General features: G+C 41.0%; 1 protein-coding gene across 1 annotated transcript; it reads left to right on the top strand.

Moving 5' to 3' along the window:
• Window positions 1-1,501: 1,501 nt before the first annotated feature.
• Window positions 1,502-13,293, top strand: PROC (protein C, inactivator of coagulation factors Va and VIIIa). The gene is made up of 9 exons (XM_053460587.1): window positions 1,502-1,625; window positions 8,293-8,379; window positions 8,800-8,960; window positions 9,051-9,075; window positions 9,879-9,989; window positions 10,136-10,276; window positions 11,161-11,258; window positions 11,597-11,711; window positions 12,544-13,293. Exons 2-9 carry the CDS (start codon window positions 8,307-8,309, stop codon window positions 13,143-13,145), a joined length of 1,326 nt encoding a protein of 441 aa, XP_053316562.1. The 5' UTR covers window positions 1,502-1,625; window positions 8,293-8,306; the 3' UTR covers window positions 13,146-13,293.
• Window positions 13,294-15,891: the final 2,598 nt, after the last annotated feature.

Genomic DNA, 15,891 nt, shown 5'->3' with positions numbered 1-15,891 from the left:
TATTTCATCCCCTGCTGATTTTGTACGTTTGCCCACTGACACAGACATGATCAGTCCATAATTTTATTTGTAGGTTTATTTGAACAGTGAGAGACAAAATAACAATAAAAAAAATCCAGAATAACACATTTGCATTTTACTCCTTCACTGTATATAAAAAGTATTTCTGGCAGGGTGTAATCAACACATTAAGTAACCATTAAGTAACCATATTAGTCTACGAACACACTTTAAATCATCTAGGCTATGGATAAGGTGAAATAGGATTAGAGATAATGGTAAATTGGTAACGTTACTCTGTCAGTACTTCCTTGCTGAATGGCAAATGAATTAAATTCATACAAAAGGAAAGTTTATGCCATTAACTTTGAAGACATTCATGAACTGACATAATATGCCAATAAAACACTTTTTTGGCTTTCTGCCAACTAACAGATGATATTGCATTTAATCTTGGTAAACCATGCTTACGGGTGCCCAATTTAGCACGACTCATTTTCAAACACAATAAGCCAGATCTTTATCCAGTGTGAGCCATTGGTCCTAAAACTAAAAAACAGTGATCACTTGGGCATTTTATTTCATTGCTTGCTTATGGGTTGACTTTTCAATAAGGACTGCAAATTTGGAACTTATTGCCTTTCTTACCTAAAACACTTACTCTGTAACTTTATAAAATCCAAAAGGCTGGTGGATAGTGTCACAAATGGAGAAGTAGCTACTCCAGAGAGTCCTAGGTGCTCTATCCACACTTGTTCATTACCTGCTTACTGATATTCAGCTCTCAAGTAAGCAGTAACCATCCAGACACCAGAAAGTAGGCAGTTACCAGGCAGGCAATAGACAATCACCTCTGCCATCCACCGAGGCATCTATAATCCTGGCCATTTGTGTGACCTGGCTGCCTACTGGATTAACAGAAAATAGCAAACTCTTCACTCCTCCTGGTACTAAAGCCACCTAATTGAAGATGACAATGCAGGGCTCTGGTAAAATATTTTTAGATTGTATGTAGTCTATGTAACCACAAGAGGGCGCTATGAGCACCGCCAACCATGAATAAAATAAATGCAGTTAATATGTGCTTATAACATACCTGTGTTATTGGCCACTATACATGACAGCTTTACTATACGTGTTCTGGAGAAGGATGACTTCCTGCAGCATGTCTGGCCAAATAAGCTGCAATAAATTAAAATCAAACATACCAAAGAATATTGGGTTCTCCATTATGATTCTTGTGGAACACTGATTCTCACCCTAGGATGAGTACCCCCTGCAGGATACTTTGGATGTTGTCCACATTTTGTTTCCGTCTGTTGCAACACACGCCATTTGCACCATTCACAAGTTTATATGCACTATATTGCATGTGATGTATGTTACAATGTTACAAGGATAGAGGTCAGTTAATGAGTGCTATACAATGTGCTGCTCTTGGCCTCCTCCTCTTTTCACTGAAATTGCAATATTTTGGAGGCTGCCTCTTGTTTGCACAGAGAGGGACAGGACACAGTGAATCAATATTTGAGGTTGTGGATTAACCAGACTCTGTTCCACTTTTTGTGACTAAAAGAGGCGACCCCAAGCTAACTTTATGAGCTTAAAGACCCCCAAGTGAAAAGGTAAAACTATGTCTTCTCAATTCAAATTCTGGGATTATAGATAAGCATTTTCTTCAGTGTTTTGCACAAGAATACGATGTCCAAGTGATGTGCTTGTGTACAAATTAGAAACGAAAAGAAATAATATGTACATTCACAGATTTACTTCTAGAAGCTGAAATAAGCACTATTGGTTAAATATCGTATTAAATGTTCGTAGAAAATAATTTTCAGAAGAGGATAAAGAGTCAGCTTTATACACAACAGAGCAGTAATATTGAAGGTTTGTTGGGACCCGGCTTATTTTAAAAATCTTTGTCTTTTTGCTGCATATGTAAAAGCAAGAATTCTGAGTTCTTTTAAAATATGTCATCTTATATTTACTTTTATGTTAAAAGAATAGCTCATGGTCTATAAGTACCTGCTTGTGGTCTTATCGATTACATAGAATTGTTTTTTTTGCCATATTCTGTTTGTTAATACACCTTCAAGTCTTGAAAACATCAGATCGCTGTGGATGTTATTTTTATGCCTGCATTGATTTAAATAAATGCCTGTTTTGCATGGTTGGGTGAAATAAATTGTCCAATATAATAATATCTGCAGGAATTTACATATTGTACTTGTATTTGTGATGGATAATGTTTTACAGTCTGTACCGCTTGTATTTGGACTGATGTTCTTTATGGGTAGGGAGTGGGCAGGTATGCCGTAATCTGCCATCGCAGTCTATGTAATTGGAAATTACAACTAAAATGTATGTAAAACATGTTTTTAATTGGTACAAACATTAACGTTCTAAATGTGTAATGTTTTATTCTTCAATTTGCCAGTAATCAGACCTATTTATCACACTCACCCTGCTAACGATTAGAATTCATACTGCTCCCTAATCACTATGCACCGGCAAATGATGCTGAGTGCCCGGATATGATGTTGTACACCACCACTCTGCATCAATAGCCGGCATGGTCCCACAACTGGATGGAGGATGGGATAAGAGATGGTGAGAAAAGCGGTGTAAGGGCAGTGTATGTGAATTTATGTGTGTATAAAGGCAGGTGTGTGTGATGGCAATGTATGTATATATGTGTGTGTAAGGGCACTGTGTGTGTAAGGGCAGTGTATGTGTGTATATGTGCGTGTAAACGCAGGTGTGTGTAAAGTCAGTGTATGCGTATATGTTTATGCAAAGACACTGTGTGTAAGGGCAGCATGTATGGGCAGTCATGTGTAAGGGCAGTGTATATGTGTGTAAAGGTAGGTGTGTATAAGGGCAGTGTATGTGTATGTATCGGCAGTCATGTGTAAGGGCAGTGTATATGTATATGTGTGTTTATGGGCATGTGTGTGTGTAAGGGCAGTGTATGTGTATGTATGGGCAGTGTATATGTAAATGTGTGTTTATGGGCAGGTGTGTGTGTAAAGGCAGGTGTGTGTAAGGGCAGTATATGTGTATATGTGTGTGTAAAGGCAGTGTGTATGGGCAGTCGTGTGTGAGGGCAGTGTATGTGTATATGGGCAGGCGTGTGTATAGGCAGGTGTGTGTAAAAAAGACGTGTGTGTTAAGGCAGTGTGTATGGGCAGCCATGTGTAAAGGCAGTGTATGTGTAAATGTGTGTTTATGGGCAGGTGTCAGGAACCGGGTCCATACAGACGACTGTAAAGACCCAGAGCGCCCAAAGATTGTGTTCAGGAGTTACGGTGCAGTAGCGGAGTTGGACAGGGCCTGGTGCAGGGTGACAGCCCTCTCACGGTGGGCATCTAGGGTTGTGCAGCCACATACCAGTGCCCTGACATAGCAGCGGATGATGACAGAACAGAACTTGGAGAAATCCTGCAGGCACCCTGGAGCAGGCATGAGACATAGCACAAGACTCATGTGCAGGATGCTGCAGGCTGGGAGTGTGGAAGCTAAGCAGAGTAACTATAGCAAGATTGAGGTATGCAGCTCCACAGCCTGGGTAGAACGTGACAGTATCCCCCTCCGAACGAGCGGCCTCCGGACGCGAACAGGAACATAAACAGAAGGAAGGCCTGCTCTCTGACGGAAGAACTGCGTAAACAAGGCAACCCAGGAACCTGCATACTCAGGAATCTGAAATCTCTTAGGAGTCCTTCGATGACCAGCACTACCGCTTAGCAGACCAACCTCCTCCAAAACAGGAATCAGCCTATGTGATCGGGAATGAGGAAACCGCTTCTTGCGCACTCTCCTCCGAAACAGGAATCAGCATATCTGAATGGGAATGAGGAAGCTGTCTCTAGCGGACTTGTAGGTCCAGGCGAAGGCAAGGCAGATCAGCCCACTTGACAGGGCCAACACGACAGGTAACCCCCTTGATGGGGCGCATACAACAGGTAACCCACTCGCAGGGCACACGGCAGGTTGCCCACTTGCAGGGCACTCAACCAGGGAGTCACGATGCAGGGCACTCAACTTGGGAGTCCACTAGTGGGGCGCCGGCCGCAACTCAGGAACAATACAGGAAAGAGCATAAGGAAATCCAGGATTGAGATATGCAGCTCCACAGCCTGGGTAGAACGTGACATCAGGTGTGTGTAAGGGTCCTGGGAGGGAGGCTAACATTAGCCTTTTTATATTTAAAAAAGAAAATTCCGCTGTGGACTACTCTTCCAATGATGCTCAGCCAGCATTATGGTGGACATCTGGCTAGCTGAGAATCATGGGAATTGTAGTTCACAGCTAGCACCTGCAGCTTTACTGTTGACTGCACTTCCCATGACGCTCAGCCAGTATTACGGAAGCAGTATGTCTGGCTGAGCCTCATTGGAACTGTAGCTAACAGCAAATGATGTGACAGGTGTTAGTTGTAAATTACAACTCCACGATGCCTAGTCATGGTGGACACCTGGCTGAACATCATGGGAATTGTAGTTCACAGCTAACATCTGTAGCTTTATCTACTGGTAACTGCACTTCCCATGACTCTCAGCCAGCATCATGAAAGTAGTATGTCTGGCTGAGCCTCATGGGAATTAAATTCAATGTGTTGGTTATTTTTAATATGCATGACTGTGCTGACAAAAATGAAGCGTGTTTTAAGCGGCGATGCAAGCGCGACATTGTAAAGTGCAACTGCTTGTATTGGCGAGAGAGATTAAAAAATAAAAGTATATATATATATATATATATATATATATATATATATATGCCAGTCTTTGAGCTGTAGATTACTTAAAATAGAAAAAGGCTCCAGGCACTCAAGGGTTCCATCAGGCAGATTTATTGAAGGAGAAGGACAACAACGTTTCGACCTCACGATGAGGTCTTTATCAAGTTGTTGTTATCATCGTGAGGTCGAAACGTTGTTGTCCTTCTCCTTCAATAAATCTGCCTGATGGAACCCTTGAGTGCCTGGAGCCTTTTTCTATTTTGATTTACTGGGGAGCTGGCCCTTCCTGGCACAGCTAAGCACCTGAGTTCCTGTGGGGAGTGTGTGCAGATTCCTGATTCTGTAGATTACTTAAAGTCAGGATAATAATATTTGATTGATAATCTGGTGACCATTTTATATTTAATTTGGAATGAATTCATGAAAACGTATTCTAATGCATTGTTGAACAATGTAATATTCTTCTGGAGATAATGTCTTTGCTGACATACACAAGGTTTCATATTTTTAAAATACTTTTGAGATTTATAGAAAGCAACATTTTAATTACCGTACTATCCAAATTTGCCACAATGCCTCCAAGTGTGTTAAAGAACATATTATTGTTTTATATAGCACTGTTATATTTTGCATGGCTGTAATATCGGTAAACATTACACAACAAGTCATGCATCACATAACAGTTTGGACTTACGGAAACAAGGTGAGCATACCTGCCAACAGTCCCAAATTTCACAGGATAGTGCCACTTTTTGGGTCCTGTCCCATCAAATTTGGAACTGTCCTGGCATAACAATACTGCCTATGCACAGTACATTACACTAGTCCATTACACTATGCACAGGCAGCATTGCATTTTAACTGCGTATGTCTAAGACATACACAGTATCTGTACTGGGTAGTCTAAAGCTCAATCCTGCAGGATCACGCAGAGTGCAGCTATTGGAGAGCTACCTACGGGTTACACCTACACTGTTCATCAGCGCTTCAATATGTATTATTCTAACTGCTCCCAGTTAAAACAATTGGAACTGTTGGTTGCTGCTCTTCATAAAGAAACAGTACCGTCACTTTAGAACAGGGTTCTTCAAACAGTGTAGATGTTCGCAATATGCCTTTAGCTGGGTGCACCAGAGCTCTCATTCACACACTCAAATGCTATAATAATGCTTTGTGAAACCAAACTGGAGACATTCATTCATAAAGTTCTGAGCTACTCCTTATTGGTCAGACTTGAAATTGATGGGAAGGCCAGTGCAGTATGAAAAACCATTGTATAGCCATGTAAATACACAAACAGGGACATTAGTGTATGTGATTTAACTAGGTTTGAAGAATGTTGCTTTGCTTCAATCCATTCAGAAACAAAGTTAAACACAGCTTTTATTCAACAATTAAAAAGGCCCTTTGATTAATGAAACATGACGTACACAGTGGCTATTTCTGCACATGGTCAGTGTATTCATTTTTAATTGTGGAATAAAAGTAATGTTTAAATTTTGTCTTTAATTTGATTAAACCAATCTCCTGAATTGAAGATACCCTTTTCCCCCAAGCATTATTTATATGGATTTGTGGGTTTAAATCACCCTTACTATTACCTTATATTAATAGTAAGCTAAGTGAACCTACCTCGTCCTATTTAAAATTTGGTTCAGTACCATAAAAATTATTTAATGTGGCAGTATGATCTGTAATGATTTTAAATTAGTTTCTTTATATACTGAAATATGTCATTTTATAAATATGCCTGTGTGTTATGATGTCATATATATTATGACTGACACCCCGACATGACATTCAACTGTGGCATTCCAAACAAACTAGTTTGATCAGATATCCATGATTTACAATAAGACCTTTAGACTGTGACCCTCTGAATCTTCTCTATCACCCCAAGATTTACATAAAAACTCAAACAAAAATAACCTAATGGTATCCAACAGGCCCGGACTGGGACAAAAAATAGGCCCGGGCATTTAAGACTGAGCAGCCCATTTTTATTTATTTATTTATTTATTGTTAAAGCCCACCCTTCATGTACCATCTTTGCATTTTCCCAAATCACTTAAACATTCATGATAGACACACTTACTCACTCATTCACACAAATCATTAACACATATTCATTAACGCAGTCTCACAAATCATTCAAGCAATTCAAACACACATGAATTCATTAATTCTCATACGCATTCACACAATTCATCCACACATTTATTCATTCATTCTTGTACGCATTCACACTACCCCCCCTCCCCATCCCCTTCTTATCTGCCCCTTCTAACTATGTTCCCCCTTATCACTATGTACCCCCTTCTCAATATGAACCCCACCTCTCACTATCTATCCCCTCTACCCCTTTCTATCTAACCCCTCTCCCCCCTCTCACTGCACCCCCCTCCCTTACCCTACGTACCTTGTTGCCGGAGTAAGCAGTAACTGCGACCGGGTCTGCCACTCTAGGGGGTCGGGCAGCCCCCACCAGGGCCGGCCTTTAGGGGTGCGCGGCCGCACAGCGCTTAAATTAAAACATCTGGGTTTTTTTGTTGTGTTTTTTTTTAACTTTATTTAACATCCTCCATGTTAAATAAAGTTAAACAAACTTTATTTAACATGAAGGATGTTAAATAAACAAAAAACAAAAACCCCAATGTTTTAATTTAAGCCCTGTGCGGCCGCGCACTCCTAAAGGCCCCATGGTGGGGGCTGACCGGCCCCCTAGAGTGGCGGACCCGGTCGTAGTTGCTGCGGGCTTAAGGGGCAGGTGCCCCTTATGCCCTGCGTTAATGCGGCCGCGTAGGCCCAGTCAGTCCGATCCTGACTGAGCCTATTTTAAGGTAGGGGCCTGGAGCTGCAGCTCCATCAGCCCCTACGTCAATCCGGCCCTGGGCCGGCCGGCCCACCGGGAAAATGCCCGGTGTGCCCGATGGCCAGTCCAGGCCTGGTATCCAAATCACTTTGTGCCATTTTATTCCCTTAATTTTCTTCCCTTAATTCCCTTCTTTCCTCGGTGCCCAAAATGCTTAGTGGGTATGAGTGTCTCATGGGGCCCTGAAAGGCAGCATTATGTGTATATGATAATAGCAAATGTGTTTATAAGTAAATACAGTATGATGCACAGCATTCATACTCTGTATAATACAGAATTGCAGGTTAGAAAGACAACCCTGTGGATGATTATTATTTATTGTTTTGTATAGTGCCATCAAATTCCATAGCGTTGTACAATGGGTGGACAGGACATAACAAGTAGTATGTAATATAACAAATTGACTAACAGAGACAACAGGTGAGGCTTACAATCTGATGAAGCTGGAAACCCCAGCAGTTATAGATAGTTGAGTTTGGTTACCAATGACACAGACACCTAAATATTCCTGTTCCTTTTAATATCTTTAAAACATGTTAATTGATTTACATTTTCCCTTTTTTGTGCAGAACTAGAATACTATGAATGGGTATTGTTTACTGACTCGCCTCACATAGGCTTATGGTTCTAGAACTTTATTGAATCTTGAGACAAGTGATTTCCCTCTCACCCTCTGCAGATCAATTACCCTGCATGATGTGGTTGATTTCCATCCTTTGCTTCGCACTGATCACTTGGGACATGCCTTGTGCTTCCAGCAGCGCAGGTAAGTGTCACTTATTAAATGACTCTGGGTAGCTGTAATTAGAGTAGATTGTATCGGAAGCACCCGCTACAATCTACTCGGCAAACCCAGAAGTGCTGCTTGCTAGAAAATGGCAGCAGATGCCGGAAAAGTGTTCCTAACACTTGTTTTACAAAACGGGAAACAGAATACATATCAAATATATCCAGAATTAATACTTTATCAGGAATGTTGTGGAATATCACCCTAGCAGTGCGTGCTTCTCATATCTGTGCTTGTTTCATAGTGGGGTAGCTTGTAACGAGTCCATTTAGCAGCAGTGCACCAATGAGTTGATCCTCAATAGGCAACATGGCCTTGGTCTTGTTGCAGATGGGCCGCCAGTAAACCACTAGCTCCATTGAGATGAGATTGTACTCTGGTTTTTCTTTTTCATTCTAGTCTTCTTCAACAGACAGGATGCAAATCGTGTTTTAAAAGTTCATAAACGGGCCTACAACTTTATGGAAGAGTTGAAGCCAGGATCACTGGAACGCGAGTGTGTGGAGGAAGTTTGTGATCTGGAGGAGGCGAGCGAGATATTTGAGACCCGCGAGGCCACTGTAAGAAAGCCAATTAATTCAGAAAGTGAACTATGAAAGAAACTGGTTGAACATATGCTGTAACTTCTAAACCTTTCCCTTTTTTCCCAGCTTAACTTTTGGGCAAAATACTTCGGTAAGTATAAACTACTCTTCAATAAAGGTGCAACACGAAAAGTATTATTATAGTTAAATTGTAGGTAAAAAGGTAATTGGTTTAAGGCCTCTACAAGTAGGTTGTCACATGCAGTTTGTAAGCTTTCTCTCATATTCTTGTCTGTCCTTGAGAGATGAAGACTCATGGGGGTGTCAGCAGAGAGAGTATGAGATCTATGGCACCGCAATTAAGTCTTCAAGGGGAGATGGCAGCCAGAATGCCAGCCCTCCTCCCCAACTATAAGCTGAATCTGCTACACCGCTGCATTTACATTATTTGCAGTTTTTCAAATAAAAAATTAAATACCATAGTGAAATCCATGGGGAATTCCGTGCTATTCTCTGCAACATACCCATGTGTAGTAATGACTGGTGCAACCATTCCCACATCAAAACCATGAAGTGCACCCAGGTTGGACTGGGGCATGGATGTACCTGTGGCTTCAAGCTACCTGGAACATTTATCCCAGAAGACCAGATATATTCCAGTCTCAGAGACCTGATATTTCAGATGTCACAGGTGATGAGCGGGCACCAAAGAAACCCATTATTTCTATGCGAACCACCGCCCAGAGATTAGGGGCCAATCTGTCCCATTGCTACTCTGCCACCATGATCTGTTTCTGTCCTGAATCCTTTATGGAGCATGCATATGTAGGAGTACTCAAGTGCACAGATTTCATGTTCCTTCTGTGTTCTCAAAATAACCCTGTGGTTTGCATAAAGGTATGTGTCTTTTTTTTACATGAATACCTCTTATTGGCCAGGTCACCTGTTTTTCAGATGGGGATCAGTGTCTGTCAGCTCCATGTGCAAATGGTGTCTGTAAGGATGGTATTGGGAGATATGACTGTATCTGCTCTAAAGGCTGGGAAGGACGGGTATGTTCTGATGGTAAGGTTACTAAATTAACTCATTGAGATATAATTATGTAAGTTTACATACATTTTGAAACATAGAATTGAAACATAGACAGTGCCTTTATTCTATCACAATAAAAATGCAGGGTTTTTTTGTTGCTAAACTTTGTTCTTTTTTAGCAATCACCTACCCAAACTGTTCTGTGAATAATGGAGGATGTCTTCACTTCTGCACTGAAACTGAGAATAGTACCTCTCGTGTGTGCAGCTGTGCCTCGGGGTACCAGTTGGATGATAACCATCACACCTGTAGCCCTGCGGGTAACATATTGTCTACTTTCCGTGTCTTCATGTACTTCGTATAGCGAAAGATAATATAACCTTAAGTTCTCCAAAACTCTAGAAAAAAATCTAATTTCATATATGGCTGCAGTTTGGTTAAATAAAGAATATTCCTTCCAACCAAATTTAGAGAACAGATTAAAAAGTAAAGGGTGTACGAAACATAACAAAAATACATTTATAACTGTATTAAAAGTAATTCAAAAACATTCAGAGCCATTTAATGCCATAAACTAAACAATTCCCTAATGCCACTGTTTTCTGATGTGTGCCCTTAAGCCTTATTATCTCATAAAATATACAGCCATTTTCAGTCATTATTGTTATTATAAAACTCTCTACCACTGCAATGCATTATTTTGTGCAGTCTTAATAACATACACAAGTTATGCATGTACATATATCTGTGTACCTCAGCTGTCTGTGGTAGATTACGATGTAGTGAGTTCTATATTTATTTATTCATATTGTTAGTGTAAGAATTCAGCAGGGGAGGTCTGGTGGTAACATTCAGCCTGTGGGGCAATTCCAGCAATGTGACCCATTTTGAAATATATTTGGAAGACAAGATGCCCAATGTGTTAACAGAAAAAGAAAGCATAAAAACACATAAAGGGAACACAGAAAGGCTTCATGGAATAAGTACACTTCTACAGAAATTCCAAGTTACCCCAGACATCCTGGTGGCTGAATGTGGAAGTGCAAGTAAAATGCACAATACAGGTTCAGGCAGTGGCCTGAACTTTTTCATTATAGAACTGATTATAGAAACTGAAATCTTCCTGTGTCTGGCATAGCCAGAAGTGGTAAATTTGTACACTTCTACACAACAAATCACAGAAATACATTGTGCTGTCTTGCAGTGGAGTACCCCTGTGGTCAAAGGAAAATCATGGATTTCGAAAGTCTACTTCGGCTGACAGCGGCAAAGCAAGGACGCAAAGGCGATAGTCCTTGGCAAGTATGGACCCTTCATTTTCTCCTCATGTTCTTGTGATGCAGTGTAAATGAAAACTCTTTATTTCCAAAGGATTATTCTGTTACATGTGTTTCCCTGGCATTGACCTAATATTCGTTCAGTCAATCTCTCCCCATGTACGATCACATTTAATCTCTGAGGCTGGTGTTTGTTTGCCAGTGTCTTGTATCTTATAATTAAATGTAAATTATTTTTTTTTTCCATTGGACTAACATTCCATTTTAAGGACAAGCTTATACAAGAGTATAAACCTCAAAAAAAGTCAAAACAAATAATCTACATAAGTAAATCTATTCTGACACTTCCCATGTTGATTTCAGGTCTTAATAATTCACGAGAAGAAATTTCACTGTGGAGGCGTCCTGATTCACCCGTTGTGGGCGCTGACAGCTGCCCATTGTATGGAGAATGCCGGAAAGTACTATGTGAGGCTTGGTATGAACCTCTTACGCTAACTGCCAGTCCTAAGTTCAAGTGCTTGGCCAGGCATCACGCTCATATGAGATGTTTGGCTGGAGCCCATAACATGATGGTAGCAGGAATTACTAGGCCACAGCAAACAAAACTGGCGTCCTGCTAAATCCAAAATAAGCAGGATGGGAGTTGTAGCCTACAACAACTGGAATGTCATAGACTGTTCAAGACGATCACTATAAGGGGAATTAAAATGGGACATGGGTATGTCTAGTATGGGGTAAAAGAGTGGAGAGGAAACTGAACTCTACTGTACCAGCAATGAAAACATCTGAACGTAAGCCTGGGCATGCTTGATATCTTTGTGTTCAGAATAAACGGCATCTCTATACTTAGTGATGTCTAATTTGTTCTGTGTTCTTGTTAAATAACACAAGGTATAAAGTCACAATTTAATTCTATTTAATTGACTTTATCATCTTGATCTTCCCAATAATAACATTGAAGCCAGGTCTCATCATGAAGATGACCTTCCTACCCGATAGATTGTATCTCGTAGGGATAATGTGTTTTCAAAAAGTAGTAAATGAAACTAAAATAGAAGGACACAATGGGATGGGAGAGTGGGGAACTGAATTCAGAGAATTGGAAACTAAAAAGGAAGAGTGTTGAATGTGTACTATACTTCAAAAGTCTGATAAATGTCCTGTGCCAAGTCTGTTGTATAATATCTGTGCAATAAAATTTCTTAAATCCTGTCATTAATTCATGCTTTAGTCAGCTGACACTCAATGGAGCCTGTGCCTGTAAGCGAGTCTGCTAACCTCTTTTCTTTACCCTTTTCCATGGACAGGTGAATATGACCGTCGCAAGATGGAGGACACAGAACAGACATTGCAAGTGTCCAAGATCATCCGACACCCTGATTACCGGTATCAAAATGCAGACAATGATATTGCTTTACTGCGTCTCTCAGCGCCTGCCCTCTATAACAAGTATGTGATTCCAATCTGCCTGCCAAGCCTGGAACTTGCCGAGAGACATTTGACTCTGGAGGGCACCGAGGTGGTAGTCACTGGCTGGGGAAGCCAGAATGAAACGTCGCGCAATCGCTCCAGCGTTCTCAGCTACATACGGATTCCAGTGGCTCCCCGTAACGAGTGCATTGCATTGATGCAAAACGAACTTACTGAAAATATGTTATGTGCTGGGCAGCTGGGGGACAGACAGGATGCCTGCCGTGGAGACAGTGGAGGACCCATGGTTACTAAGTTTGGGGGCACTTGGTTTCTGGTGGGTTTGGTGAGCTGGGGAGAAGGCTGTGGACGAGTGGATAACTTTGGTGTGTATACCAAAGTCAGCCGATACCTGGAATGGATCAGCCAGCAAATGATTAACTATGAAGCCGAAAACTCAAATGGAAAGGCAAGTTTACAGAAGTCACGCAAAGGATGATATAAGATTAAAAAAGTGCAATGATGTCTACAAGGAATAAATAGTATTAAGTATGATTAACGTATCATCATATAGCCATTAACTAGATCACCTATTGTACATTTTTGGTTTATTTTTTTCTGAAAATAAAATTCATCTTCTCGTGAAATGTGCTTTTGTGTGCGTTTTGTATAGTAGCGTCATGTCACTTGATCTGTTAGGTTTATATTTTCTTAAAGATATATTGATCCCTAACGTGTTCTAACTGCTGGATACTGAGCATTACTTTTATATGATTTAAGTGGAGCTTTGACCTTTACTTTGATCTCGAGAGCAAATGGCAATATTTTGTGTTCAGATTTTTTAAAATGGTTTCTCTTTGTGGAACAGAATCTTCAATAGCTTGAAATTAATAAGAAACATTCCCGTTTGATCAAGTTCCATGATAGCAATAGGGGTAGATAGCATATAAACAGCTGTGTGCAGCCCTTGGCTGGCCAAAGGGCATATAGCTGGGCCTGTTTTCCTCTTCCCGAAAGCATGATACAAAATAAACTGCCCAGAGACTGGTATCTGGGAGGTATAGGTGTCTGCATCTAAACTAATCCAGTGAAAACTACACTAGACCCTGGTGATTTTCTTGAGTATGAGCGGTTTCTTGGAAAATGCTATGTGCTGCAGCTCAAGTTCCAGACTCAACTCAATTAGAAATTTGTCGATTAGCGTAGTTGTTTGCAGATGCAAGCGATAGGTAAGAATGCGCCTCTGTACTATAATGGGGCAGCTAGGTTTCCACTAAAGATACACATATGATATTTAGCGTCCACTAAAGATAGCTGATTGCTATCTGTCCGAACGCATGTTAGCGCTTCTTTACAGTGCACACGTAGCCTATACTTACCACCAGCCATCTCCAGGGGACTCACATGCATGGGAAAGGCATATGGCCATCCTAAATGTAAACCACCACCAACGACTGATTAAGGAGTCCAAATGGCAATTTAATTTTACTAGGCAGTATATTGCTACATTGAATAGGATACATTTAGAGGACATTGTCTGTTGGGATGGATTCTTTTCTTGTTTTTTATTAGTTTAGTTTATTAGATTAGCCGTACAACATGGTGCGATGTGCGCTGACCTCTTCCCTGTAAACAGATGCCTGACAGACAACAGGTGCTTTTGTTCTTACAATGTTGCTTTCTTTTTTTTCTCTTGCGTTCAATGTAACACAACTCCAAAAGTGCTACTGAGAAGGAATGAGTATTTTGCGTTATGGTACAGAATATTATCTGGACAGATAGAGAAAACATATCAAGATAAAGTATGTCTTGTTTTAACCCCATTCTCTGGGTGGTAAGAAGGTAACCTTTATATTACCCAGAAACGTAGGACCATAAAATTTGAAAAGCAGGAATAATAAAATATAAACCGGAACAATGTATGGATATCTCCTCCCACCCACCTTCTTCATCCCTGTGCCAGGTCAGATCCAGTATTTACATCTTGCTGTGGATTGAATTTGGATTCATAGCTTCTATCTCCAGGTGCTTAAAGCTGTGACGTATAAGGATGTAACATAATGTGGAAAAAAACAAACCCCAAAGATACCTAAAAACATCCTGATTGTTCCAAAACCTATTTATCACCCCAGCATCCCCTCTCCCACCCCAATACTTCCTTACCGCCTCCCAATTGCTTACCTTTGTTGGCTCAGGACAGGGTTTTCCTGGTGGGAGGCAAATGTTAGTTATCCATTAATAGGAAAAATGATATGACCGGTAGTTGTAGCTAACAGACCAGCATGTACCTGCGCAACATGAGAACTTTAGTTTACTCTAGCTGGGGTGGTAAAAATTAGACACAAATACCCCCGTCTTCAATTCCTATGGTGTTCAGACAGTAATGGCTGACTGTGTATCATGGGAGCTGCAGTCAAAAACATTATTGTGCAGTGTTGCCCACCACAACCCCAGTCTATAACTACAATTCCCATGAAGTTAAGCCAGCAAAATGGCCGGATGAATATTATTGTAGATGGAGTCAACAAAAGTTAGTGTTTGTACTGAAGACTTAGTGTAGCCCCCACTCCAAGGCATAAGCTACAGTTACAGCTACTATGCCCATAATAATTATCTAGCAATGTTGCTGGCTCAACATCATGGGAGTTGCAGTCAAGAAAAGTTAATATTGTGCGATGCACAGCAGACATGCTGATGTGTTTCAAAAAAAGGGTAGTTAGAATGAAGTAAAAAAAGGGACATAAGGGATGGAATCAAAATAGGACACTTTGTAGATTTACAGCAGTTGTGGCTAAGATTTGGCACTCAAAGTGCTGTTATCACAACTTATTACATTTCTCATGGCTGAGAATCACGGGATGTGCATTTCACAGCCGCCGCATTACCCATAATCCATAATCATGTAAAAGTTAACCTGTGGCACTCCAGTTGTTGAGTTCTCACTTTCCCATAATGCTTAATACACCAGACTAGTTTGGAGTTGTAGGAGATGAACTAGAACTACCTTGTGTCTGCAGCCTGCAAACTGTATTTCTGCCTCTGTGCCTGTGAAGCTGCTAGAGTGAAGGGGAGGAGATGAGTTAGAGGGACAGGAAGAGAGCAGACCACTCCCCTGACTTTGCTCTCTATGTCATGTTAACCTTAACAGCCTACTGTTTCTCCCTCTCCTGCTGCTACTCCTGTGGGCCTCTTTTAATTTCCAGGGGGAGGGGAGTGCTCCTCCTTGCCCCCTCCAGACACCCATG

This window comes from Spea bombifrons, chromosome 3, assembly GCF_027358695.1.
Source record: "Spea bombifrons isolate aSpeBom1 chromosome 3, aSpeBom1.2.pri, whole genome shotgun sequence".
Taxonomy (NCBI): domain Eukaryota; kingdom Metazoa; phylum Chordata; class Amphibia; order Anura; family Pelobatidae; genus Spea; species Spea bombifrons.
This window is presented reverse-complemented; position numbering and strand designations above follow the sequence as displayed.

What these genes read in the sequence shown, in the direction of transcription:
- PROC (XM_053460587.1), top strand. Translation starts at nt 8,307, where the DNA reads ATGATGTGGTTGATTTCCATCCTTTGCTTCGCACTGATCACTTGGGAC. An exon ending in TTGAGACCCGCGAGGCCACT is followed by an intron (nt 8,961 to 9,050) that starts GTAAGAAAGCCA and finishes CTTTTTTCCCAG; the next exon opens with CTTAACTTTTGGGCAAAATA. An exon ending in TCACACCTGTAGCCCTGCGG is followed by an intron (nt 10,277 to 11,160) that starts GTAACATATTGT and finishes GCTGTCTTGCAG; the next exon opens with TGGAGTACCCCTGTGGTCAA.